Source organism: Vulpes vulpes, chromosome 14, assembly GCF_048418805.1.
Source record: "Vulpes vulpes isolate BD-2025 chromosome 14, VulVul3, whole genome shotgun sequence".
Lineage (NCBI taxonomy): Eukaryota > Metazoa > Chordata > Mammalia > Carnivora > Canidae > Vulpes > Vulpes vulpes.
The window spans coordinates 29,169,332-29,196,349 of NC_132793.1; the positions used below are offsets into that span (position 1 = coordinate 29,169,332).

Below are 27,018 nucleotides of genomic sequence, written 5' to 3' on the forward strand. Positions count from 1 at the left end.
TCCCGCGGCGACCCGGACGCGGCGGAGGCTTCCGAGCTCGGCGAGGCGCGCTCCTCCGGCTTCGGCTCGGCTCCCGCGCCGCGCAGCCCCCGCCGCCCCCTGCCCGGGCCTCCCGGGCCCGCCGGGGCCCCCCGCCCCTCCCCGCGGCCTCGGGCAGGCCGCAGCCCCCGGCCCCCGGCCCCCGCGCCCGACTCGCCAGGATCCGCCCCGCCGCGGCGGCCCGGGCCCAGCCGCTCCTCCCCCGATGATGTCACGTCCCCGGCCGCCCCTCGGCCGGCCGCGCCGCCCCGCCCCCGCCTCCCCCGGCCCCCGTCCCCTGGGCCCGCCCGCTCCCGCCATCCCTCCGCCCGCCCGCGCTCCCTCCCTTCGACTCCCGCTCCCCCGGGAGCGGCGGCGGCGGCGGCGGCGGGATGGCCCGGGCCCGCGGCCAGGCCCCGGGGAGCGGCGGCCGGCGGCGGCCGCGGCGGGGCGGCGCGGGAACCGGGCCCCGGGGGGAGTCGGCCGGGCTGCTGCTGCTGCTGCTCCAGGTGCTGCCGCCCGGGGCTGCGGCGGGGCCGGGGCGCCGGGGCACGCGGGGCTCCGGCGGCGGCGGCGTCTGCTGGCCCGGCGCTGCCCCTGCCTTTCCCCGGGACGCGCGGCTGCTGCTGCTCCTGCCGCCGCCGCCGCCGCTGTCGCCGCCGCCGCCGCCGCCGAGCTCCGCGCCCGCAGCCTCCGCCTCCCGGATGGTAATCAGCGCCCCGCGCCGGCGCCGCGGGCGGGCGGGAGGTGGGGGGGCGCGGGGGGAAAGGGCGGGCGGCCCCGCGCCCCCGCCTCGCCGGAGGCAGCTCCCGGGGCGCTCGGGCCCCCCCTCCGACGACCGCGGCCCTGGGCAGCCGCCAGAGCGCGCCTCTGGGGCGCCTCGGCGCGGACCCGGTGCCGGCTCCGCTCCCGCCCTCCCCGCCCGCTCGCGGGCCGCCCGCCGGCGCTCAGGCCGCGGGGGAATCCCTGCATCTCCCCGCCCCGCGCCCGGGAGGGAGGGGACGGCGCCGGCGCTCGCGGACCCGCTTTCTCCGAGGGAGCGCCCGAGCGGCGAGCGCGCGCCGAGACGCGGGACCGGGCGCTGCGCTGCGCTGCCGGAGGCGCCCGCTGCCGTCGGGCCGGGCTGAGCCGAGCCGCCCGCACCTCGGCTGCACCGCGCTCCCGGCGGCGGGGGCGCCCACCGACTGCGCGCCCCTATGTTCCCCGCGCAGGACGCTCTGCCCCGCGGCGGGCTGAACCTGAAGGAGGAGCCGCTGCTGCCCGCCGGCTTGGGCTCGGTGCGCTCCTGGATGCAGGGCGCGGGCATCCTGGACGCCGGCACCGCGGCGCAGAGGTAAGCGCTCGGACGCGGCCGGCGCGCTCGGGGTTGGACGGCTGCGCGCCGCCCTCGCTCGGCCGGCGGAGCCGCGGGGGCGGGCGGCGGGGCAGCCCCGACTCTGGGCAGCCCCGCTGGCTCTCCCGCCCGCCCTGCCCCGAGCGCCTCTGCTGCCTCCTGAGGATTCGGGGCGGGCCGGGGCGGGGCTTCCGCACCGCGGCCGCGATCGCAGCTCCGATGTCTGATTTCTGGCGGTCGCTCGGGGGCCGGGCGATCCACGGCTCTGGAGTAGAAGGGCCCCCGCTGCCCGCAGTCCCCGACCCGTGACCCCAGCCACCGGCCGTCGAGTAACAGACAACCGCTCCTTCGCGGGCAGTCTCAGCGCCTCTCCTGGTCCAATTCCGAGGCTCTCTGCCGGGAAAGGCACAAAACCCAGCCCCCTTTTTGCTTTCCCACGCCCCTCAGAGCTGAAGGAGGGGTAGGTGGGGAGCCAGAGAAGCGGCTGGGGGGCTGAAGACTGGGGAAGAGCCGAGCTGGACAGTCGCCCTGGCCGGAATGATTGGGGCTGGGGCTGGGGCCGGGCAGTCAGGTCCCACCTCTCGGCAAAGTGGTCTCCTGGCGGGCCCTGGGGGAGGCAGAGGGCCCCTGGGAGCCCAGCACCCATGCCCATCCCCTCTGCCGCCTTTGCAGGAGTCTGGGCACGGAGCCTGGGTACGGAATGAACTCCGGGGTTTGGAAAGGAAGTGTAAAGGATTTGTTGACCTGCACACACACAGACACACGCACCGGGCAACAACTGGCCGCAAACTTTTTGTGCCCCTCTTTGTGAGCGTCAGGATGTGTGTGTGTTGAGAGGGGGTGTTAGATATCCTGTGGGAGTTCTCAGCGGTTAGTAGAGATCCTGCCTCTGCAGACCTCTGGGGCACGTGGGAGCTGGGCTTCCCTGAGGTCTGAGCAGCTGCTTGTCCAGCAGCCTGAAGGGATTGGATAGGAGGGTTGCCAGGCAGACCAGGCCTGGCACACTGGCCCAACATTCCCCTCCCTTGGCCTGTTTCAGGGACACCACTCCTAGCCCAAGCCCAGCCTCCTCCCTAACAGACACACACACCTTGTCTCCTCTGCGAAGGGCACCTGTGTCCTGTGTTTCTGCAGTCCTGTCCTTGGTTGACTGTCAGCAGGGAGTGCTTGGGGGCCGAGGTGGGGGGGGGAAGAGGCGCTGACCCTGTACCTCATCTCTTCAAGAGGAGAAGGTTTTGCCTGTGAATTAAGTACATAGTTTTGCTCATGTTATAACTATATTCCAGAACAATTGGTAAGTAGAAGCCAAAATTCTACCTTTCCAATACAACTACCATCAACATGTTAGTGTTTTTCCTTCTGGTCTTTTTTCCCCATTCACATGTTTTTTGTCTTTTGTTTTTTTTTCTCTCGGACTGTGCATACAGTTCTGTATCCTGCCTGGTTTTCTGTTGGTTCTGACTTAATTTGAGATGGTCAGTTCCTTAATGCGGGTTCCATCTTTTTCTCCACCACCAGCTGTGGTAAGAGCTCCTTGTAAGAGTGGGTGAAGAGTTTCGGGGGGGGGCTCCTGGGGTTTAGGGTTCCTATTTCTCTCTGACCCGAACTTCTGTCCGTGTGTCAAGCTAGGAGGTTTGATGAGGGGGAAGCAGAGGTGAAGGATGTGGAAGCAGATGTGGGGTTCTTGTAGCCTATGTGGGTACAGAAATGTGGGGATGGATCCTCTCCTTTCCCAGAAGATCTGACCATCAGCAGTACTGTCTGCACATGGAGCGGCGAGGCGGGGGGGGGGGGGGGGTCTTGAGTGGCACTGAGGTGTCCAATCTAAGTCCTGGGGGCCACATCACTGGGACCCCAAAAGCTTCCTCAGTTTGAAGAGGGGCATTTCTTCAGGCCTGGGCTCCTTATTTGCAAGTCCAGAGACTTCAGTCCAGAGACACAGATTAGGAGCAAACCCCAGCCCCCATTTGGTTGACTCTGGACCATCTCCTTCCATGAGGGAGCAGGCTAATTCTTTCTCCTCATTCCTCTCAAAGTGGCCCATCATCTCTCCCATTTGTGTCTCAGTCCCCCCCCCCCCCCCCACACACACACACATCCCCAGTTCTTGGCTCAGATCTTTCCACCCTGAAACAGCAGCAACAAACATTCCTTTCCCCTTCCCTACCTCCCTCTTCAACCTCTCCCTGCCTTCTCTCAAGTTTCCCAGGAGCACTGTTCCCCAAGCCTGCTTGGGATCTGCCAGTTGTCTTTGATGCCTTGCTTCACAGCCTCCTGACTGTCAAGGCTTCTAGATATCTCTTCATGCCCGAGGTCAACTTTTAATAATAGCCACCCCTTGCCCTGCACCTCTTTCCTCCGTGGCTTGAAGGTTAATCTACCTCTGGTTACCACCTCAGCCTCTTAGCCCACTGCCCAGCTTCTCACATCTCCCCGAAAACTATGCCATGTCCTGCAGCAGGGGGGTGGAGGGTGGGCAGCAGAGCAATTTTTCCAAAGAACTTTTATTATTTTATCCTGCCCTTCTCAGATTAAAAACTTCAGTCACCCCCACTTCCTCCCAGGTATTCAGCATTCAGGGCTCACCACGGTCTGACCCCAAACCCCCTTCCAGCACTGTCATGATGCTTGGCATCCAATGATGCTTCTTGAAACAGTTCCCCTGGCCCCAAGCACCCACATGTGCACTGAATAAAGTCTTTGGGTCTGGGGGGGGACCCACCGGGGGGGGACCCACCCCAGCCCCTCTTATATCAGCACCCTCCCACCCAGACCTCAGGAAGAGTTCTCAGGGCTGACCAAGGATGTTGGCCACAGGCCAGAGTCAGCTGTGCCCCACCAGCCCATGCCTCCCTTTAGGTCAAGGATGGTGGCTTATTCGTCCTTGTGTCCACAACACCCGGGTGGAAATAGTATCTGCCAAAGGAGACAGGAGTGCATGCTAGAAAGTTTCCAGAACCCTTTCTGTTGGGCTCCCCTCCCTGTGTTGGTGGCCTCCAGCATCTACCTGGCTCCAAGAGCCAGATACTGGGCAGCTGCTGCTTCCCAGGTTTATGACGCCAAGTTTTACAGAAGGTGGAGATGGAGAAGGCCCAGAACCTGCCAAGATCAGTGAGGGAGGCTCTCCCAACAGGAAGGAAAGTTCTGAGCAAAAGAGAGGTAGGGAAAAAAGAGAGGCCCTGTGCCCTTGCTCTGGAAGCAATAGGGGAGGGGAGGGAAGTCTGGCTCAGTGGGGCCTGGCAGGATCTTCCCAGTGGTGAGCTCTGCACAAGGACCCCTGGCCAGTGCTGCCACTTTATCTCCAAGTCTGCAGATGGCCAGCCACAACCCATGTTTCCCAGACTGCAACGCATCCTCTTGCTTGGGTGCTCACCCCTCCCCTCCTGATGTGGTTCCCAACCCAGGGAGACCCCTGCAGGACCCAAGCCCGCCCTCCCCTTCAAGCAGATCCCAGCACACAAGCAGGCCCTGAGAAAGCCAGCTGGGCTGCCTTTCCTGTAAGCAGCTGCGTGCTAGCCTCCCTGCTAGGAAATGCTTTTGTTTGCTTTAATAATTAATAGCCGCTCCTCAGCCTGGGACCTGGCAGGCAGGCCTGTGGGTGGGCGGTGAGGGGGGTGGGCAGAGAGAAGCAGGGTGGGCAGCCTTTAGGTGGAATGGATGGCAAGAGGAGGGGTGGGGGACCTGGCTCTAGTGAGATCCTTCCCCTCCCCCCACCTCCCTGGGGGGACATTGGTGGCTGAGACAACTTCCTGTGGCAGGTGAGCCCACCCACCCGCCGCCGCTGCTGCTGCTGCTGCTGCTGCTGCTGCTGCTGCTGCTGCTGCTACCTCCCTGGCCCCATGGGCAGTGGGAGTAGGGAATATGAAGCAGCCCCAAAGCCTCCCCTCCCTCTGGACACAGCTTCAGAGCCTCCAGGTCCCCGCTCTGCCCACTTCATCAAGGTGGGCATGCCCCAGTGGGCTGCTTTTATCTTCCTGGTCTGTGGCTCGGCTAGCCTCTGTAGTTGGGTTTGGCAGGGCTAGGCCAACAGATCTTGGCTGGAGCCAGGAATGCCAGGCCCAGCGCAATGGCTATCAGTGGTCCAAAGGGCCCAGGGGTGGCCTGCAGGGAGGAGGGCCAGTGGGACACTTAGAGGAAGAGAGCACACAGAGAAAAGAGAGAACTAGGTAGTGGGCCAGGATGGGGAGAAGAAAGATTGCAATTAGCCAAGACTTCAGGGAAAGCTGAGACTAGATGAGACACAGGAGACATATACTTTTTGTTCCTTCCACCCTGTGGGGGAGGACAGGTTGAAAGGAGCTTTCCCCTGTTGCAGATGACCTTGGGGCTTATCCCCATTTCCCCAGCATCCCAGATTCTGAGGCAGATCAGGCCGAAGCCAAGGCACTGCTCAGAACCTTGGGCTATCAGGGCGAGCAAGAGTTCAGATTTGGTGGGGGATGGGGGGATGGCCAGAAAGTCCAAGGATACCCCTGTGGGAGGCCAAACTCCAGCCTGGGACACTTGTCCTCTGAGGGGTTTGGGATACCTGTTTTAAATTGCTCGTAATTATTATAAGCATGCAGTCAGGGATGTGGGGAGCCCCAAGTGACCTCCTGAGGACAGAGCTGAGATGGTGCAGTGCTCTCTGAACTAGAATGCTGTGGCAGGGTCCAGCAGCTACCCAGAGAAGGGCCCTGGTGGATCCTGCCCCGCCTTGCGAAGGAGCATCTCCAGGGAGCGCTGAGACCCCAGTAATAGCAGCCAGATAGCTCTGCAGCCCCCAGCATGTCCCCACACACATCCCCCAAGCACAGGCCACCTGAATGGCCTCAGCTGTGAAGGTCGGGTTGTCCTTGGTGTCAGCTTTAACCTGGGTTCCCAGCATAGTACTCAGGAAGCCCATGCACATCCATGCTTGCTACAAAGCAGGTGTCTGCAGACCATAAAGTAGCTACGCAAACCAAAGCTCTTCTGTCACTGTCGCCTTCAACTTATGGGCTATTCCAGAACAGAAGATGGGAAGGGGGGTAGCAGTCCATGGTAGAGATATGAAAATGAGCACTTTCTCCTCCCATGTCTGGGTTCTTTAGTATGAGAGCAAATGCCCCCACCCCTCAGCACACTCCAGAGTTGATAGGAAACTCTTGAACATTTTGTCGAAAACAATCTTTTTAAGCAAGCCAAGAGATATGTAATTCTTTTTGGAGTCTCACAAAAGTGATTAATGTGGCTGTTTTCGTCATTCAGCTGCATTTATCTGGAAAAGGCACCCATGTGGCATACTTTGTGCGCTAATGATGCTAAGTGAATGAGATTTTTCAGAATTACAGGCTCCAGCAACACATGTACCAGGTGAGGCAGTTCTTATGCCTATCTGCCAGGCTGCAGTCGGTCCTTGGGGCTGTAATTTTACCAGCTTCTAACACACTGCTGGCCTCTGGATGGCTGGTATTTGGTACCCTACCCCACCCATATCCCCCCCTACCCCGGGCTATTGGTAAAGGGTCTGCTTCTCCCATCGTCTGCTTCCTGAGACTTTCTTAGGCTGCCAGAGCCAGCTCTGCCCACTTGCACGCCAGAAATGACGCCCCAGGAGCCACGTTGGTGGATAACTATCCCAGGTCCCTCCTCCAGCCCTCTGGCAGATAACTCTGAAGCACCTGTTCTAGACTGTTTCCCGAGCTCCCACCAGGACCAAGCTGCAGTGGCCCACAGTGGTAACTCATAGATAATACACCCTTTAAGGAGTGCCTTTCCTTCTCTTTCTTATTCCCCAGCCCAGCCAAGTGTTTGCTGGAATCACCTCCCACGTAAGCGGTTGGCATTTGAATCGTAGCCTCTCCAGACTTCAGGGACTCTACTCCTGCTTCCCTTTTTTCTTTTTAGATAAGGGATTCATAACAGTAGACATCCTGGCAGTTACTCCCCTCACCCCAGTGGCGGTATAGGGCAACCCCACCTGGGAGACCACAGATTCAGAGACATTGGCCTTCATCCACATCCGTCTCTAAGCTAGTATGAGAGCAGACAGTAGTCCCACCTCCCACACTTCTGCACCCAGGCTGCACCCAGCAGGAGCACTCCCACCTCTCTGCCAACCCCTGTGTCCATTTTCTGAACTGAGCCGATCTTTCTTTCTTTCTTTCTGTTCTTTAATTTTGATCTGTTTTCTCATTACAAGGGCATCAGTTCTTCCCAAGGGGGGGAAAGCTAAAGTCTCTCCCCTCCCCAACCCTCTCCCTTTGGGGTTTGCACTTTCATTTAGGCATGTGGATTGGGAGTGGAGGTGCACAGAGGAACCAGGAGAAGGAAGAGATAGCCCAGATCCACCTCATGTTCTTGTTGATGCACTGAGCCTTCTGTGATTATCTGTCTCTTGTTCATAGGAAGTAAGAGAATGGCTTTTTGAAGCAAAACTTTTTCTATTTCACCTTGAGCCTCTCACATGTCCAGCAGGGGTATGAACAGGGTAAACCAGAGACATTCACAGAGCAGGAGTAGCACTGGGTGTGCCCAGCAGGGGTCTTGCCCACTCTGGAGTTCTGTGGGGGGAGGCGAGGAGATGGGGGGCTGGAGCTGTTACTCCTACTGTTCTGTCCCTTTTTTTTAAAAAAGATTATTTATTTATTTATTTATTTATTTATTTATTTATTTATTTATTCATGAGACACACACACACACACACACACACAGAGAGAGAGAGAGAGAGGCAGAGACACAGGCAGAGGGAGAAGCAGGCTCCATGCAGGGAACCCATCGTGGGACTCGATCCCGGGTCTCCAGGATCACACCCTGGGCTGAAGGCAGCACTAAACCGCTGAGCCACCTGGGCTGACCCTTCTTTTTTTTTTTTTTTTTTTTTAAGATTTTATTTGTTTATTCATGAGAGACACAGAAAGAGGCAGAGACATAGGCAGAGGGAGAAACAGGCTCCCTGCAGGGACCCCAATGTGGGAATCAATCCCAGGGCCCCAGGATCACAACCTGAGCCAAATGCAGACGCTCAACCAGCCACCCAGGTGCCCCTCTGTCCCTGTTCTTGATATTAATCCTCTCTAGGAACTGTAAACTAGCCACCTGTCCTGTTGTTTTACCTGGGTGGGTGTGACCCCTGGAGGATGAGGGTGCCTCAGACCCACTCAGCAAGGTGGGGAAGGGAGGATGATGCTGGTCTGCCTCAGGAGAAGTGGAACATAGCCTCACCCCACTTCGGGGTCAGGCATAGGCATGTGAGGCAGTGCAACCCCCTCTGCGTCCCCTCCCCCTCCTCATTGGCAGCACTGGATAGTGGTCCACAGGCCCTGGGCAGGGGGCAGGGTACCTGCTTTCTTTCCTGTCCCTTGGTTTCCTGACCTCTCTCCCCAGGAATCCCCTCTTGTATGGAGGGCAGCCCCATGAAGGGAGTTTGGCTTGGGACTTAGGCCAGACTTCTCAGGTCTGGTCCTTAGAAGACTGGCAGGAGCTGGCAGCCCAGGACTGACTGATATTTGCCAAGAGAGATGGATGAGAAAGGAAACTCATGCCAGCATCACTGATTACTCTTGGCCTGGTCGTGCAGGGGTGTCTGTGAAGAACGGGAATATTGAATGGTGCAGGGGATTGGGTCATTGCTCAGCATCCACCCCTTCTCTATTAAGTAAGGCCCCTTTTCTGAGCCCTCCAGCCCTTCTGTCTGAGAGCCTTCCAGGCACCTTTCCTGGTCTAGCTGACGGTATAAGGGGCATAGTGATATGGGAGGATTCCACAAGCCCACTCCTTTCCACCGTTTCTCCCCTCAAGTGGTCCTGGAACCTGACCAGGGGCCAGAAGGAGGAGTCAGTGTTGCTGCCTTATTAGCATATTCATCAGCAGTAATCAGGGACCTGCTGTGATCAAAGCTCTTTGGGCTTCCCTGCCTCTGAGCAAATGGGGAGCTGGACCATCAAGGCCCTGGAAAGGACTTGGTCGCCTGAGAGGGACAGGAGGAGAGGGCAGAGGAGTTGGAAAGCTGGAGGGAGGAGGACTCCCCAAGAAAGGGACACATGTAGAAAGAACCTTTGGTGGGGAAGAGAAGGTATGGGTGGTGCCCTCCAACCCCCCTTGATCAGAGACTAGCAAGACCCATCACTTCTGCCCCTAAAATCAGCACTTCACAAGGACCAGCGAGGCTCCCACACAGGCTTAAGGAGGTGGAACAATTGTCCTTCTATTGTTTATGTATTTATTATGGTATGTACGAGTAAAAACAGGATATCCCAGATATGGTTTTGCATGAAGCAGAGTAAGTAAGTTGATTTAAAATTATGTGAAGAACAGCATTAAGGAGTGATGAATATGGCAGATATTTTCTCAGTGGCACATCCATGATGGGACTCTGTTCTGAATGGTTCAAGGCAGCACTCCCTCATGCTCTCCTCTGCATCCCTGTGGCACCTTCTCAGGCAGCTTCTCTTTTCCCACCACACTGCACCCTCCCCACCCACAGCAGCTTCTAAGCCCCGCCTGGCTTCAGAACCTTCTGCTGGCCCTTCATTGTATTTCTCCAACCCTAGTCCCTTAACAAAATTGACATATTAGTTATCTATTGATACATAAAGTTAGCCCAAAACTCAGCAAGGTCAAACAACAAACATCCATTACCTCACACAGTTCTTTGGGCTTCTCCTGAGGCTGCAGTCCTTTGAAGGCTTCACTGGGACTGTAGATCTTCTTCCAAGGTGGCTCGTTCACACAACTGGCAAGCTAAGTGCTGGCTGTAAGAAAGAAACCTTGGTTCTTCTCCATGTAGACCTTCCATACAGCTGTTCGAGTGTCCTCACAACATGACAGCCAGCTTTGCCCCGGGTCACTGATCCAACAGAACAAGGCAGAAGCCACCATGTCTTTTATAACCTAACCTTGGAAATCATATGTCATCACTTGTGCCATATTCTATTGGCCACACAGACCAACCCAGATACAGTCTGGGAGGGCACTACACAAAGGCATAAATACCAGGAAGTGGGGATCATGCCAAAATGGCACCCACACATGGGGGGCACTAGCCTCAGCCAAGTCCAGCAAAGTCTATTCCTGGACGGTGTCTCAGGGCCCCCTACATACACTTGTGTGTGCTATAAAGCCTCATTTCCCAGCAACTGTGACTGTAGCAGCTTTTCTAGAGGGAGGATCTGAACCCATGAGAGACCCAAGGAACACCCTTTTCAAAACCTTGGCCCAGAGAAGAAAGTCTAAACTCATGGCCTGGTTTTTGTGACTCTCCAGACTTGGCACTTCCAATGCAACTTTTTCTTCTCTTCACTGCACTTTCTAAAATCTGTGGTCCAGCGACACCAACCCTCACACTCACAGCCATTTCTCATGCTGTTTGTTCTGCCCCATTGCCTGCTACAACTGTTGGACTCCTATTCATTCCTCAAGAACCGGGGGGAAAGCCACCATCTCCATGAAGGCTTCCTCTCAACTCTTGCAGAAATAATTCCTTTTTTTTCTTCCTTTGCTTCTATGGGTTTGTTTTTTGTATAGTAACATCTTTTAGGGAACACTCACCACTTTGTCTTGTGTTATAGCTCTCTGTATCTGTCTTCCCTCTCTCCCAGGCATTTAATTCTGGCCCCACTCAGTGCCCTGTGTCCTGGGCTTGGTACATCTCTGGGGCTGAAGAAATACTTGGTGAACAGGGCCTTTGTTTTTCTCCTCTTCCTCTTGCCCAGCCAGGCCTTGCTTCTGGAAATCATTTCTTTTTCTTCTCTCTCTTTTTTTTTTTTTTTTTTTTAAGATTTTACTTTATTTTATTTTATTTTAAGATTTTACTTTAAAGTAATCTCTCCCTACACCCAACATGGGGCTTGAACCCACAACCCCGAGATCAAGAGATCAAGAACATGTCCACCAACTGAGCCAGCCGGGGGTGCCCCTTTTTGGAATAATTTCTTTTTTTTTCTTTTCTTTTTGTAAAGACTTTATTTATTGATGCATGAGAGACACACAGAGAGAGGCAGAGACACAGGCAGAGGGAGAAGCAGGCTCCATGCAGGAAGCCCAATGTGGGACGCGATCTTGGGACTCCGGGATCATACCCTGAGCCAAAGGCAGACGCTCAACCACTGAGCCACCCAAGCATCCCTTGGATTCATTTCTGATGAGCCAGGAGAAAGCCCTTGGCGTGGCTAGAGCAGAAGATCCTCCTGTCCAAGGGAGCCAGTGTGTAGCTTTCCTAAAGTGTGAAGGCAAGTCCCTGTACACCTGAGGGGTGCACCCCCTGCCTTCAGACATAGCCTAGGGTCCCGGCTGGGGACAGTTCAATGTCTCTGAGAATATGAAGGACATCACCATCACCATCATCTTCCAGATGATGCCATGGGCTCATGAACCCAATGGTGGGCTGGGGGACAGGGGGCTATTTGTTCCAGAAGCTCCTAGCTGCCCTCTGACGCTCTAAGGAGCAGTCACAGGACTGTTAGATGGGCAATGCCTACCTCTGGTTTTAGAGATCTGCCTTTCAAAATGTGGGGCCCAGGGAAAAGCCTGGGAGGTGGCCTGGCAAGGGTGCCTCCGCTACCACCTGCTGTGTCTCCTGTCCCCAGGAGAGCAGGCTGGGGTCACCGCCGTCCGCGGAGGCGTGTCTGGGACGAGATCCCTGGCAGGGGTGGTGGAATGGGCCCGTCCCGTCTGACTTCTTGCCCAGGCCCTGGCCGCGGCCGCGCGCCCTGAGCAGCCCGCCTGCCGGGCCAGAGGCGCCCCAGAGGCGCCGGGGTCCTTCTCTCCCGGGCCAGCCTCCGGTGGTTTGCAACCCCCTTTCCTCCTCGCAGCGGCGTGGGCCTGGCACGCGCGCATTTTGAGAAGCAGCCGCCGTCCAACCTCAGGAAATCCAACTTCTTCCACTTCGTGCTGGCCATGTATGACCGGCAGGGGCAGCCCGTGGAGGTGGAGCGCACGGCCTTCATCGACTTCGTGGAAAAGGACCGAGTGAGAGGCTCGTGGGCTCCTGGGGCCGGGGGGCGGGGCTTCAGGGAACCCCTCCCGCGCGGCAGCCCAACGGGGGGCAGGGAGGCGCCGGGTCCGTGGGAACAGCGAGCAAGCGTCCTCCCCCTCTTGCGGTTGCAGGAACCGGGGGCTGAAAAGACCAACAACGGAATCCACTACCGCCTGCGGCTGGTGTATAACAATGGTGAGCGAGTCCTGCCACTGCCCCAGGAGGTCTAGGTTCCCGCACCCTGTGTGACATATACTGCCCCATTCCTCGGGGCTGAGGAGGGGCTGGCTCCAGGGGGCAGGGGGTGGAGTGTAGCTGAGTCACTAGAGGTCACAGCAAGCCCTCTCCGCCTCCCCACCCTTAGGACTTCGGACAGAGCAGGACCTCTATGTGCGCCTCATTGACTCCATGTCCAAGCAGGTGAGCCAGCCCAGGGCATGCTCGCGCCCACCTTACCATCCTCTTGGAACCCCATCTGAGTGAGCCTCCTTAGCCCTGCCCCAGCCTCTCCTGTGCTCCTCATCTGCACTGGTCCAGCTCCTATGGCAGGAGGATGTGTGGCTTTGCCCTCCAATCTAGGAAAAGACAAAGGCCCTGTCTTAGGTTGCATCCGCTAGAAGACCAGTCTAGATGGGCATTCAGGTGCCTGTGCTTTACGGGGAAGCAGGGGTACAGCTCTCAAGAGAAGGGGAGGAAGGGAAGCAGGACAGAGAAGGCTGAGCAGGGCTCAGCAAGGATGTGGTCTAGCCTCAGCCTGATCCCCAGGGAGCTCTAGAGAAGGAATGGCACCAAAGTCGTCCCCCTTGAGACAGGAGGCCCGATGTGGGACATGATCCTGGGACTCCGGGATCACTGTACCCTGTATCAGTCAGTTGTTGGCTGGGGGCCACTTCCAAGGGGAGAGTGTAACCTTCCAGATGTTTCCAAGCTAGGCAGCTCCTATCTGCTGAGGTTAGTTCTCAAGAGAAAGCCCTTAGCAGCCTACACTAACCACAGCTGGGGGGATAGGCACACTGGTCCAGTAAAGGGGACTAGGTGGGGTCCCAGAGCTTCTATTGCAGATCCTTAGTTCCTTGCTGAGATGGAAGGTCACAGGAGGCTCGGGGGCCAGCGTTAGGAGCTTGGAGAAATTGAAACCTGAGTAAATCCTGATGGATCCTGCCTGAGGCAGGGCCCCAGAGTGTCAGGGCTTTTCAGAGACCTCAAGCATTCTGGTAAAGAACAGGGCTGAGTCACAAATGGGCCTATCCGTGGTCTGGAATGCAAGGTGGAGACAGGCTTTCCCACAGTCTTCCAGCAGCCTCTACCCAATCCTAGCATAGAGGAAGAAATGGTTTGTTTCTAGAAAGCCTGTGGTCACTGTGGTATGGGAGGCAGACCAGACAGTGGCCAGTGGGACTGTGTGGGGACAAGTGTAGAAGGGGTTGGAAGAGGTCCAGGGAGAGAGGAATCACACCAATGAGGAAAGCCCAGAGGGACAATACTTGTGAGCAGGAGGCAGAGGTCCACTAGGGGCATGGGAACAGCGGACACGGAGTGTGTCTACCCCACCCAGCCTGACCTTGTGGTCTGAGGACTTCCCTGGCCCCAAACAAAGCTGGCTCTGGAAAGAGCTGCCTGTGGACAAACAGAATCTGTAGACCTACCTGATGCCACTCCTGCCCACTGCAGCCCTCTGGTGGTGGTCCTGGTTTGGGGAGCCCAGATCCCAGCTCTGTCTTCTTGGGCACCCCAGAGTGAGTTGGAGGGCATGATCTTCCCTGGGGGCAGGACCCATCTCTCCCCTACACCTGGATTTAAGAGGAGCCTCCTTCCCCTTGAGCCTGTGCACACCCCCTCTCCCCCAGGCCATCATCTATGAGGGGCAGGACAAGAACCCCGAAATGTGCCGAGTGCTGCTCACCCATGAGATCATGTGCAGGTGAGGAGGTTTGGGTCACCTGCACCTTGCCACTTGGTCCCCCTCAGGCCCTGCCCCTGACCACTGCCATCACGCCCCTCACAGCTCCCTGAGGAAGCCGGGCTGGGGGAGGCGAGGAGGGAGGAGGGAGGCCCTTGAGCACAGTGCTGGCTGAAGAGAGGGTCCTTGAGGCCCCATTAGCCTGGCCTGTTTATGTGGCTTCTCCAAGTGTTTTTGTAAAAGAGGCCTCCTGCCACCACTGGAAAGCTTAACTAATAAAGCTCAGGGGAGGCTTGCAGGGGAGGTGGGGGCAGGGCTAGGCCTCCTGGATTAGCTCTGGAGCTAGAGAGAGGAAACTTTGCTGCCTCCTAGATGAGCCTCAGGGTTTGCTGCCTTCCCAGGGGAGGTGGGGGTGGGGCAGACATAGCTCTTGGCTCTTCTTCCCTGTTACCCCAGAGCTTGGCATTTCTAGGCAAGGTCTCCCCATGAGATGCCTATCATACAGGGTCTTAAGAGGCAGTCCCTTGTGCATGGAAAAGAAAATCATGTTCAAAAATCTGTTTGGGACATTGGTTGCCTTTGGAAATAGTAGTGACAAGGAAGAAGTGGGGCAGGGGGCGGGGTGTTTCTGAGGTGCTGATCATGTGGCCTTTCGTGGTCTGGGTACTGGTTACCTGAGTGGGCTCACTTTTTGGTAATTCCTGAGCTGCATGCTTACAATCTGAGTTCTTTGCTATATATATATATTTAAAATGTCCTTGGAGGTGGCCTGCAGTCTGCCTTTCCTGAATCCTCCGGGAGCAACATGCCTTTGGGGCAAGGGTTTCTTGGCCAATCTTACACTCAGGACTGGGCTCTCCAGGTCCCTGCGAAGGACCTTTCTCATCCCAAGCTCCTGAGAGTGAGCCTTCTGGACCAGGGATGCCATACTCAGAGACAGGACACAGCATTCTCTCTCTCTCTCTCTCTTTAAAGATTTATTTATTTATTCATTCAGAGAGAGAGAGACAGAGACAGAGAGACAGGCAGAGGGAGAAGCAGGCTCCATGCAGGAAGCCCGACGCGGGACTCGATCCAGGGTCTCCAGGATCACGCCCTGGGCTGCAGGTGGCGCTAAACCGCTGAGCCACCGGCTCTGCCCTCTCTCTCTTTTTTAAGATTTTATTTATGAGAGACACACAGAGAGAGACGCAGAGACACAGGCAGAGGGAGAAGCAGGCTCCCCTTAGGGAGTCCGATGTAGGACTCGATTCCTGAACTCCAGGATCTCGCCCTGAGCCGAAAGCAGAGTTGAACCGCTGAGCCATCCAGGTGTCCCAGGACACAGCATTCTCAACCTGAAGCTTGTGTGTGCACGCTCACACACACACACACACACGCACACCTCCTTCATTCCCTTCCTCCTTCTTCCTCTCTTTATCTTCCCCCAGCCGGTGCTGTGACCGCAAGAGCTGCGGCAACCGGAATGAGACGCCCTCTGACCCGGTCATCATTGACAGGTACAGCTTGGGGAGGAGGCCCTGGGAGGCCAGGGTGGGCTGGGTTCAGTCGCACACATGGTGGCACACCCACGCCCCCTATTGGTGGCTGTAAGCAGAGCGAAACTGTCAAGACACCAGGGAGCTGCAGTCCCTGGCCTCGGAGTGAAGCCCCGGTGCTGACTTCTTGGGCTGGGCTTAGGAGATCTGTTCCCTGGGGAAGAACCCAGAGAGCCAGGGCAGAGGGTGGGGGCGGGACCGGGAAGAAGCGAACCAGAGCCCAGAGAGTGGCTGGGGGGACCAAGGGGCCGGCGTGGGAAAGGCAGGGAAATGCAAGTTCTCTTCCCCCGGTCCACTTCCACCTCTGCCTGCTTGGCTTGGCTTCTCTGATCTTCCATTTCCTTCATTGGAAAAATGGGGACATACTTGGTGGATGTCAGTCACAGGACTGTTGAGGTGATGCATGTAAAAATGCGTTCTCCCATCGTGATCTTTTAAAATTATTTTATTTCATTTTGAATAGCAAATGCATGTATAAGGTACAAAATTCAAAAGGTACAAAAGTACCCCACCCATCCGTACAGCATACGGTGCACACTCTTTTTTACCATATTTTTTAAAAATTTGTGACAATATATCTTACGGATTGTTCCATATTGGAAGATAAACCCTGCCTTATCCTCCTTTTAATAGATAAAACATTTACAGAAGCAAAAAATCAAGTTTAAAAGAGTTTATAGCGAAAAGATTTCCACTTCTGCTCCTGACCCATCCATTCCCCTCTAGTTAAGCAACCACTGTTAGCAGTTTCTTGGACATCTTGAAATTGTCTGCCCATAGACAAGAATATTCAGATATATATTCTTTTTGTACCTTTCCTGGCATACTAAGTGTACTTTACAGCACCTTTTCTTTTCTGTAAAAAACATGCATATCTGGGAGGTTATAACAGAACACAAGAAGTCTCTTTCCTCTTTTTTGCTACTGCAAAATATTCCATGGTATGGATAAACTATAATTTCTTTAAATAGTCTGCCATTGCTGGACATTTGGAGCATTTTCATTCCTTTTCAGGAATAAAATATGCTGCAGTGACTTCTTTGTCCATGTGTCACTTTGCACATATATGCATTCATATGAACGATATTAAAGAAGCAGAATTGCTGGGTCAGAGGAGATGTGCAGTTGTAATTTTAATAGTTATTGTCAATTTGCCCTCTGTGGAGATTACACCAATTGGTATTCGTATCAGCACTTTTGAGAATGCCTGTTGCCCACACTCTGGCCAATTAAATACGTTGTTTATTCATTCAACAATTTTTTTTTAAATATTCACTCTGTGCCAGGGTCTCTTCTATATTCTGTGGATTAAGCAGTGACCAAAACAGACAAAAGGCTTGTGTTTATGGCTTACAATCTAGTTGGGGGGATGGACGTGAACTGAATGAATGAAACATATATTATGTCAGATGGTGGTAACAGCTAAGGAGAAAAAGCCAGCATCAGGAAAGATCAGAGTGCCCAGGAAGGGGGTATCGCAATTTTAGAGTATTTAAGGAAAGCCTCCTTAAAAAGATGACATTTGAGCCAAGACTGGAAGGAAGGAAGGATGGAAGCCATGTTTGAATCCAGAGGAAAAGTGGACCTGGTATGTTTGAGGAACAGCAAGAAAGTGCAGGTGACTAGAATGAAGGACCATAGGAAAAGATGGTGTTGGGGAACCAACAGTGTGGTCGGAGGAAGGCAAAACCATGCAGACAGGGCCTTGTAAGTTGCATATAGACCATTACAAAGACTTTGGTTTTTTTTGTTTTGTTTTGTTTTTGTTTTTTTAATTTTTATTTATTTATGATAGTCACACAGAGAGAGAGAGAGAGAGAGAGAGAGGCAGAGACACAGGCAGAGGGAGAAGCAGGCCCAATGCACCGGGAGCCGGACGTGGGACTAGATCCCGGGTCTCCAGGATCGCGCCCTGGGCCAAAGGCAGGCGCCAAACCGCTGCGCCACCCAGGGATCCCGGGACTTTGGTTTTTATTCTGAGTGGCATGGAAGCCAGGGGTGGTAGGGAGGTTTTCGAGCAGAATGAGATGATTTACATTTTAGCAAAATCACTCTAGCTTGTATGTTGTAGATGACCTGTAGGAGGCAAGGGTGGAAGCATGAGGTGAGTTAGGAAGCCAATACAGTTATCCAGGTGAGAGAAAGTAGAGGCTTTTATAGAGGGGGTGTTAGGAGGTGGTGGCAGGAAGTAGTTGAATATATTTCATAGGCAGGACTGACAGGATTTGTCATAGAAGGAGAGACAAATTGACAGAGGGGGGGGGCAGTCAAATACATATCCCAGATGTCTGACCTCATCAACCTAGAAGGACAGAGTTCCTATTTACTGAGGAGGAAAAGATTTCAGGACAAGCAGGTTTGGGAGGAGGCAGATGAGGAAGTGTGAAGATGCTTACCAAACATCCGGGGAAGGGGATTGGAAGCAGTAGAAAACATGAGTACAGATCTTGAGGGAAAGGTCCAGGCTGCAGATATAAATCTGAATTAATGAAATCATCAAGGGAATGAATGCTGAAAGAAAACATGAAGTCCAAGAACTGAATCCTGGGGTATGGGTATGTACAGTGTTTAGAGGCCATGGAGATGTGGAGCCAGTGAAGGAGAATGAGAAGGAGCAGCCAGGGAAGCAAGAGGGAAATCAGAGAATTGGAATACTCTAGAAGTCTAGGTAAGAAACTATTCCAAAAAAGGAGGCAACAGTCAACTGCACTAAATGGTGTTCAGAGTTTGATAAAAAAGACTAAGAATTCACCATTACATTTAGCAATGAGGACATTGGTGACCTCAGCAACAGCTGTTTCAGGAGATTGGAAGGTCAGTAGTCTGGTAGGAGGGTGTCTGAGAACAGGAGAAGAAAGACCAGAGAAAATGAACAGAGGAGCTCTGGAGTTTAAAGAGATCAGAGAAATGAAGTGGTGGCAGGAACACAGAAAAAAATACAGGCTCAGGGGAAAATACAGCTTCTTCATATGCCAATGAGAAAACCCAGCAGGTAAGGAGGGAAATGATGATGCAGGAGACAGAGGGGAAATTGCTGGAGCCATGTCCTGTGTCAGCGACGGGCATAAGATCCCATGCACAGGGGGAGGAGTGGTTTAGCTGGGAACATAGGCGGCTATCCACAGACAGAGCAAGGAAGTCAGAGAGCCTGGGCCCCGAAGCCGGCAAATTGGGACTTCCAATGTGGGAGCTTGCAGATAGATGTTCTTTCCTGATTGCTTTGTTTGCTCAGTGAATTGGGAAGATCAACAGTTGAGCATGAGGATGGAGAACGAGACACTGGGGCATAAAATAGTTGTCCAGGAGAGTGAGTGGACCGTGGAAATGTCATGTGATTGCCAAGCAGCACCAAGGGCCTGCCGGAGGTTTGTGGTCATAAATTTAAAGTGAGAAACTTAAGGGCACCTAGGTGGCTCAGTCGGTTAAGCGTCTGCCTTCAGCTCAGGTCAGGATCCCGGGATCCTGGGATGGAGCTCCTTGCCCAACAGGGCAGGGGGGTGCGGGCGCTGCTTCTACCTTTCCCCCTGCCCCTCCCCCACTCCCTTCTCATGCTTTCTCTCTCAAATGAATAAATAAAATCTTTAAGAAAATAAATAAAAAAATAAAGTGAGAAATTTCTCCAGCCATGCTGAACTACAGGAGTGTGCAGGTGCAGAACAGGTGAGTGCTCGTGTAAGCAGAGTTAAGGGTTTGCCAAGTGAATACAAGGAAACACAAGAAGGCAGGAGAGTGAAAAGTGTATGCAAAGGGTGTTCACGAAAATGGAACAAAGAATTTAAGGAGTAGGGAGAGGAATATGGAGGGTAAAGAGAAGGCAGGATGAATGGAATGTAGGTTCTGATGGGGCCAAACAATTGTTGGAATTGAGGTACCAGAAAGGGGTTGAACTGGAGGTTAGAAGATGATTAGACCATGAGTTGTCTGTAGGTCGGATTATTTGGAGATTGCATTTATCAGTAAGATGTGGCTAAAGGAAGGTAGAGACAAGGTCATTGAAGGAGAGATGCTCACGGAATGCAGAAGAGAATGTTTTGGAAGAATTCTCTATCTACACTGATACTGAAATCACCAAGAATTATGACAGGGTCATAGGTCAAGAGTATGTATGGTGATCCAGTAGTAAAATCTTCAAGGAATGAAGGCAAGCAATCTTGGGGTTGAGAAATGACTGCAGCAAGCCGTGGTCACCATACTTTGTCTTTCTGTATCATCACAGTGAACTGTGGTATCTTGGTCAATTTCATCTCTCTTACTCTGAGGTTGAGCACACTTTCGGGTATCTCAACTATTTGTATTTCATTTTCTGTGAGCTATCTCTTCATTTCTTTTGCTTCTTTTTCAATGAAGGATGAGCTTTTGTTATTGATTTGTAGGAGTATATATTAAGGAAATTAGCCCTTTGCATTAGTTGCACAGATTTTTTTTTTCTAGTTGATTATTATCTTGGAACTTTTCTTAGGGTGAAACTTGTCCAACCCCTCAATCTTTTAAGTACTCTGGATTTTTATCATATTTAAAAAGGCCTTTCTCACACCAAAACGATTTTTAAAAATTATCCTGTGGTTTTTCTGATATTTTTATGGTTTCATTGTTTACATTTAAATATATGGTCAACAGGGCGCATGGGTGGCTCAGTCAGTTCAGTGTCAGTTGGTTCAGCTCAGGTCCTGATCCCAGAGTCCTAGGATCGAGGCCCTGTTGGACTCTGCTTGACGGGGAGCCGCAGTGATGAAGTTCATATTGCTCCACATCCTCACCAATCCTTACTAATGTCAGTCTTCTTAATGTTTGCCAGTCTAATGGGCACACAGGGAATTTTGTGGGGGGCTTTATTTATTTTTTATTTTTTATTTTTTTTTAAATTTTTATTTATTTATGATAGTCACACAGAGAGAGAAAGAGAGGCAGAGACACAGGAAGAGGGAGAAGCAGGCTCCATGCACCGGGAGCCCGACGTGGGATTCGATCCCGGGTCTCCAGGATCGCGCCCTGGGCCAAAGGCAGGCGCTAAACCGCTGCGCCACCCAGGGATCCCTTGTGGGGGGCTTTAATTTGCGTTTTCCTGATTACTAATGAAGTTGAGCATCTTTTTAATTTATTAGTATTTGCATTACTTCTATTAAGTATATGCTAAAGTTTTTTGCCCATTTTTCTTTTTGAATGGTTTGGGTTTTTTATCCCCAAAATTTTTAAAGATTTTATTTATGTATTCATGAGAGACACAGAGAGGCAGAGACATAGGCAGAGGGAGAAGCAGACTCCTTGCGGGGAGCCCAGTGTGGGACTCTATCCCAGGACCCCAGGATCACAATCTGAGCCAAAGGCAGATGCTCAACCACTAAGCCACCCAGGTGCCTCTTTAACTCTGTTTTATTTAAGAAATCCTTCCCTATGCTGAGTCATAAACATATTCTTCTGTATTTTCTTCTAAAGGTTTTATAGTTTTTCATCTTACATTTCGGTTTATAATCCATGTGGAACTAATTTGGGGGCATGGTATGAATTAAGGGATCAATGTAATTATTTTTTTATTTATGAATCACTGACTATTCTAGTGTCATTTATTAAATAGCTCATCCTTTCCTATTGAGCTGCAGTACCATCTATGTCCTAAGTCAGGTTTCCTTCTATTTATGGGTATGGTTCTAGACTCTTTATTATAGTCCTTTGATTTATTTGATAATTCCTGTGCTAACATCACATTGTTTTAATCACTATAGCTTTATAATAATGATATAAATAAGTGTGTAGGGCAAGTCTTTCCTCTCTTGTTCTTGAGGAGAGTATTGCATTTTTTGGCCTTTTGTGTTTCCATATAAGTTTGGAATCCACCTATAAAATTACACATACACACACATTTTGGGGGGCTTTGATTAATATTACAGTTAACTTGTACTTTAATTTGGAAGGGAATTCACATTTTTATGCTACTGAGTCTTCCTATCCATGAATATGGCTTATCTATTTATGTGTATTTTCTCTAATGCCTTTCAATAAAGTTTTATAATTTTCTTAATAAAGGCCACATACACTTTTTTCATGCAATTCACTCATTCAATAAATATTTATCTGTTCTTATGGAGGGAGAAGACACAGGGGAGATAGGCAAAAACAATCATTCTAAGTACATTAGAATGTGATATATGAAAAACTAGAGAACAATAAAACTAATCAGGAATTTAGGGTTCAGGGAAATGTGATTTTTAAATGGAGTGATCCCAGTAGGCCACATTGAAGGTGGAGTTTGAGGAAAGATTTTTTTTTTTTTTTTGAAAGATTTTTTTTTTAAGATTATTTATTTATTTGTGAGAGACACAGAGAGGCAGAGACATAATCAGAGGGAGAAGCAGGCTCTCTGAGGGGAGCCCCATATGGGACTCGATCTCAGGACCCTGGGACCATGACCTGAGCCAAAGGCAGATGCTCAACCACTGAGCCACCAGGTGCCCCATTTAGGAAAGATCTGAAAAGAGAATGATGGACGCCTGGGTGGCTCAGTGGTTGAATGTCTGCTTTTGGCTCAGGGTGTGATCCCAGGGTCCTGGGACCATGTCCCACATCAGGCTCCCCACAGGGAGCCTGCTTCTCCCTCTGCCTATGTTTCTGCCTCTCTGTGTCTCTCACAAATAAATAAATTTGTCTATCTCATTCTGTGTATCTCTCATGAATAAATAAATAGTAACATCGAAAAAAAAAAGAACTATTTGAAGAGGGAATGAGCCATTCAAGCATATGGGCAGCTTATTTTTAATACAATTTATATTTTGTTGCTATTGCAAATTATATCCTTTGTTATATTTTCTAACTCTTTGTTGATAGTATAGAGAAATGCAATTGATATTTGCATGTGGATCTTTGTCTTTATATTTGTTTTGCTTTTTCTGTACAGACAGCCATCTTATGCAAACCATGACTGTTGGTTTTTTTTTTTTTAATCCAATCCTTACATATTTGATTTAAAGATTTTATTTATTTATTTATTTATTTGAGAGACAGAGAGAGAGAGAAAGTGAGCATGAGTGGGGTGGGGAGTGAGGGGTAGAAGGATAGGGGTGGCAGAATGCCCACTGAGCAGGGAGCCAGATGCTAGGCTCAATGTGGGAGTCCATGTGGGGCTCCATCCCAGGACCCTGAGATCAAGTCCTGGGCTGAAGGCAGATGCTTAACAGACTGAGCCACCCAGGTGCTCCTCCCCCCCTTTTTTCTTATTTTATTGCTCTGACTAGAATCTCAAGTACAGCATTGAATATAAACAATGGCAATGCCATTCTTGTCTTGTTTTTGGTTTTAAAGAAAATGTTTCTGATGTTTTACCATTAAAAACATGTTTAACTATAGATATTTAGTAGCTATCCTCTATCGGGTTAAAAAGGTTTGGTAAGTGATTTTTGTTGGGGATTTTTTAAAATCATGAATGGATGTTGAATTTCACATGTTGCTTTTCTCTACATGTATTGAGTTGATGAGATAGCCTTTCTCCTTCAAACTGTTAATGCACTGAATTTCATTAATGGTTTTCCTAAACTTGAATTACCTGGTATAAACCTAACTTGGTTAATGGTTTACTGTCTTCTCTATATGCTGCAGGATTTGCATTGCTAATAATATTTTTAGAGTTTTTGCATTTATGTTCAACAGTGACTGACTTATAATTATCTTATGATGTCAAGGTATGATTTTGACAGTGGTATATCAGACTCAAGTAATTAAAAGGGGTATGTTCTTTCTTTTACTATTTGCTGGATGAATTTGTGTGAGTTTGGAATGATTTGTTCCTTGAAAATTCGTTGTAATTTGTCTTGAGTTTGTGGGGATGAGGAGAGAATTTTTAAATCATTGACTCATTTCTTTTTAATGGTAATGGATTATTCAGGCCTTCTGTTTCTTGTATACTCTCTTTTGGTGAGTTATATTCTTTAAGGAATTTGTACTTTGTACCCAAGTTTTCAAATTTGTTTCCATAAAGTTGTTCATAATGTTCTCATCTTTTTTATCTCTGCTATATTTTTCCATTCCTGATATTGTTTGTAGCATGTCTTTCTCCTTGATACGTTTTGCCAGCAATTTTTTTAGTACTTTCTAAAAACTAACTTTTCTTTTTTTTTAAAGATTTTATTCATTTATTCATGAGAGACAGAGAAAGAGAGCCAGACACAGGTAGAGGGAGAAGCAGGCTCCATGCAGGGAGCCCAATGTCGGACTCAATTCCGGGATCCAGGATCATACCCTGGGCTGAAGGCAGGCGTTAAACAGCTAAGCCACCCAGGCTGCCAATATCATAAATGAGAGTGGTGACATCACTATAGATTCTAGAGATATTAAATATATTGAGAATATTATGAACAATTTTATGCCAACAAATTCAACAATTTAGACCATTTATATTTAATGTGATTATTGATATGGTTATGAGTCTATCATCTCAATATTTTCTTTAAGCTTGTTCTTCTGTTCTCTTCTTTGTTCTTTTCTTTTTATTCCAGTCTTTTAGATTATTTGGGTAATTTTATTATTATTTCATTTTATTTCCTTTGTTGGCTTATTAGCAAAACTATTTTTGTTATTTTAGTAATTGCTTTAGGACTCATATCTTTAGGTTATTGCAGTCCACTTTCAATTATACCACTTTATCTGTAGTATACTATTGTCATTAATTCTATTTTTTTAAGTTATAAAATCCACAATACATGGATATTTTGCTTAAACAATTATTTCTAAAGAGATTTTAAAAATATGAAAAATATGTTATACATTTACCCAGCCATCTAGTTACCATTTCTAGTGTTCTTCATTCTTTTCTGTAGACCCAGACTTCCATTTTTCTTATGTCTGAAGGGCATCCTTTAATATTTGTTTGTATTTTAACTGGGTATAGAATTCTAGGTTGACTTTTATTGTTAAGATGTTGTTCCACTGTCTTCTCTCTTGTATTTCTGATGAGAAATCTGATACTATTATCTTTGTTCCTCTGTACATAAACATGTCTTTTATTTCTGGCTGCTTTTAAGATTTTTCTCTTTATTCTTTTTTTTTTTAAAGATTGTATTTACTTATTTTAGAGATAGAGATAGAGATGGGAGGGGGAGCAGAGGGAGAGGGATAAGCAGACTCCCTGCTGAGCACAGAGCCTGATGTGGGCCCAATCCCATGACCCTGAGCTCATGACCCAAGCCAAAATCAAGAGTCAGATGCCAAACCGGCTGAGCCACTCAGGTGCCCCTCTTTATTATTCATTTTAAACAACTTGATTATGATATGCATTGGTGTAGTTTTTCTTCATATTTCATATGCTTGGAGCTCATTGATCTTTTTGGATCTATGAGGTTATAGTTTTCATTACATTTGGAATGTTTTTTTAAACATTTTTATTTATTTGGCAGACAGCGTGAGTAGGGGGAGTGGCAGAGAGGGAGGAAGAAGGGGAGGGGGAAGCAGACTCCCTGCTGAGCAGGGACCTTAATGTGGGTTTTGATCCCAGGACCCTGGAATCATGACCTGAGCCAAAGGCAGATGGTTAGCCAACTGAGCTCCCAGCCACCCCTTTCTGGAAAGTTTTTTATCATTATTTTCTCAAGTATTTTTCTGCACACCATCCCCACAGTCCCACTCCTTTGGGGATTCTAATTACTCCAATTACAAATACTAAACTGCTTGAGGTTGTCGTGCAGCTCACTCACATTTCATTTTAGGGGATTTTTGTTTTGAAATGAAAAACATTTCATTTTGGATAGTTTTACTGCCATGCTTCAAGTTCACTAATCCTTTCTTCAGCACTGTTTCATCTGTTGTTAATCCCTTCCAATATATTTTTTATCTTAAATATTGTAGTTTTCATCTCTGCAAGTTTGATTTGTTTCTTTTTTATATCTTCCATGACTCTACTTAAATTTTTGAATATAACAAATACTGTTATAATTACTCTTTTCTTTTAAGATTTATTTATTTATTCATGAGAGACACACAGAGAGAGAGAGAGAGAGAAGCAGAGACACAGGCAGAGGGAGAAGCAGGCTCCATACAGGGAGCCCAATGCAGGACTTGATCCCGGGATCACGACCTGGGCTGAAGGCAGGCGCTAAACCACTGAGCCACCCAGGGATCCCCCTATAGTTACTCTTTTAATGACTTTTTCTGCTATTTCTAACATCTGTGTCTATTCTATTTCAATTGATTGATTATTCTCATTATGGATCATATTTATTTTGCATCTTGGCATGCCTGGTATTCTGTAATTATATGTCAGACATTATGAATTTTTCCTTGTTTGGTGTTGGATATTTTTGTATTCCTATAAATCTTGAGCTTTGTTCTGGGATGCCCCTAGGTCACTTGGAAACAGTTTCATCTTTTTGAGTCTTGATTTGATGATTTTTTTAGATGGTTCCACACCAATACTCAATCTAGGACTAATTATTTCCCACTACTAAAGTAAGACCTTCTTAAGTACTCTAACTAATATCCCATAAATTATGAGTTTTTCAAGCCTAGCTAGTAGAAACAGGCACTATTCCCATCTCTATGTGAGCACCAGGACTGTTCTCTTTATTCCTTTTGGGTAGTTCTTAGTTCTTTGCCTGGCTTTGGGTAATTTCTTCATATGCACACACTGACCAGTCTTATACTAGATAGTCAAGAGATACTCTTAAAATTTTCTGGTTTCTCTTTCTATGTATCTCTTCTATGAAGCTCTGTCCCATGAAGTCTAGCAACCTTGGTTTCTATGGACTCTCAGTGCATCTTTTCAAATCTGGGATCAGCTGGGCTCTGCCTCAGCTCCCCCTCCTATGTTGTAGTATGGAAACTCTCAAATCAATATAATGAGGCATTTGTCATGTTCACCTCATTTATTTCCCATCTTTTAGGGATCACTGTTTCTTTGTTATCTGATCCCCATTACCTTGAAAAAATGTTTTGTGCATTTTGTCTGGTTTGTTTTGTTTTGTCTTATTTGGTTTTCAGGCCACAGGTTTCTGTTACTCCATCTTGGTTAGAAGCACAAGTGTGTTTTTTAATTCCCAAACATGTGGTTTTTTTCTATTTATATTTGTTACTAATTTATAACCTAATTATGTGTCTAATAGATCTACCACTTTATATATTTGTCCATTTAACCAATATTTTTTAAAAAGATTTTATTCATTTATTTGAGAGAGAGAAAGAGAGAGCACAAGTGAGAGGAAAGGCAGAGGGAGTGGGAGAAGCAGGCCCCATTGAAGAGTGAGCCCAATGCAGGACTTGATCCCAGAACCCTGGGATAATGTCCTGAGCCAAAGGCAGTTGCTTAACTGACTGA

At 49.8% G+C, this 27,018-nt stretch overlaps 1 protein-coding gene across 3 annotated transcripts in view; it reads left to right on the top strand.

The window, feature by feature from the left end:
- The first annotated feature begins 395 nt into the window (after positions 1 to 395).
- EBF4 (EBF family member 4) overlaps positions 396 to 27,018 on the top strand; it is a 57,988-nt gene continuing 31,365 nt past the window's right edge. For all 3 annotated transcript variants that reach the window (XR_011996956.1, XM_072736232.1, XM_072736233.1), the window contains exons 1-7: positions 396 to 725; positions 1,230 to 1,351; positions 12,124 to 12,280; positions 12,419 to 12,482; positions 12,652 to 12,707; positions 14,135 to 14,208; positions 15,618 to 15,686. Coding sequence is in view for 2 of the 3 variants with exons in the window: in XM_072736232.1 (XP_072592333.1) it covers positions 411 to 725; positions 1,230 to 1,351; positions 12,124 to 12,280; positions 12,419 to 12,482; positions 12,652 to 12,707; positions 14,135 to 14,208; positions 15,618 to 15,686 (857 nt within the window). In the remaining variant the exon portion in view is untranslated. The remainder of the gene's footprint in view (positions 726 to 1,229; positions 1,352 to 12,123; positions 12,281 to 12,418; positions 12,483 to 12,651; positions 12,708 to 14,134; positions 14,209 to 15,617; positions 15,687 to 27,018) is intronic.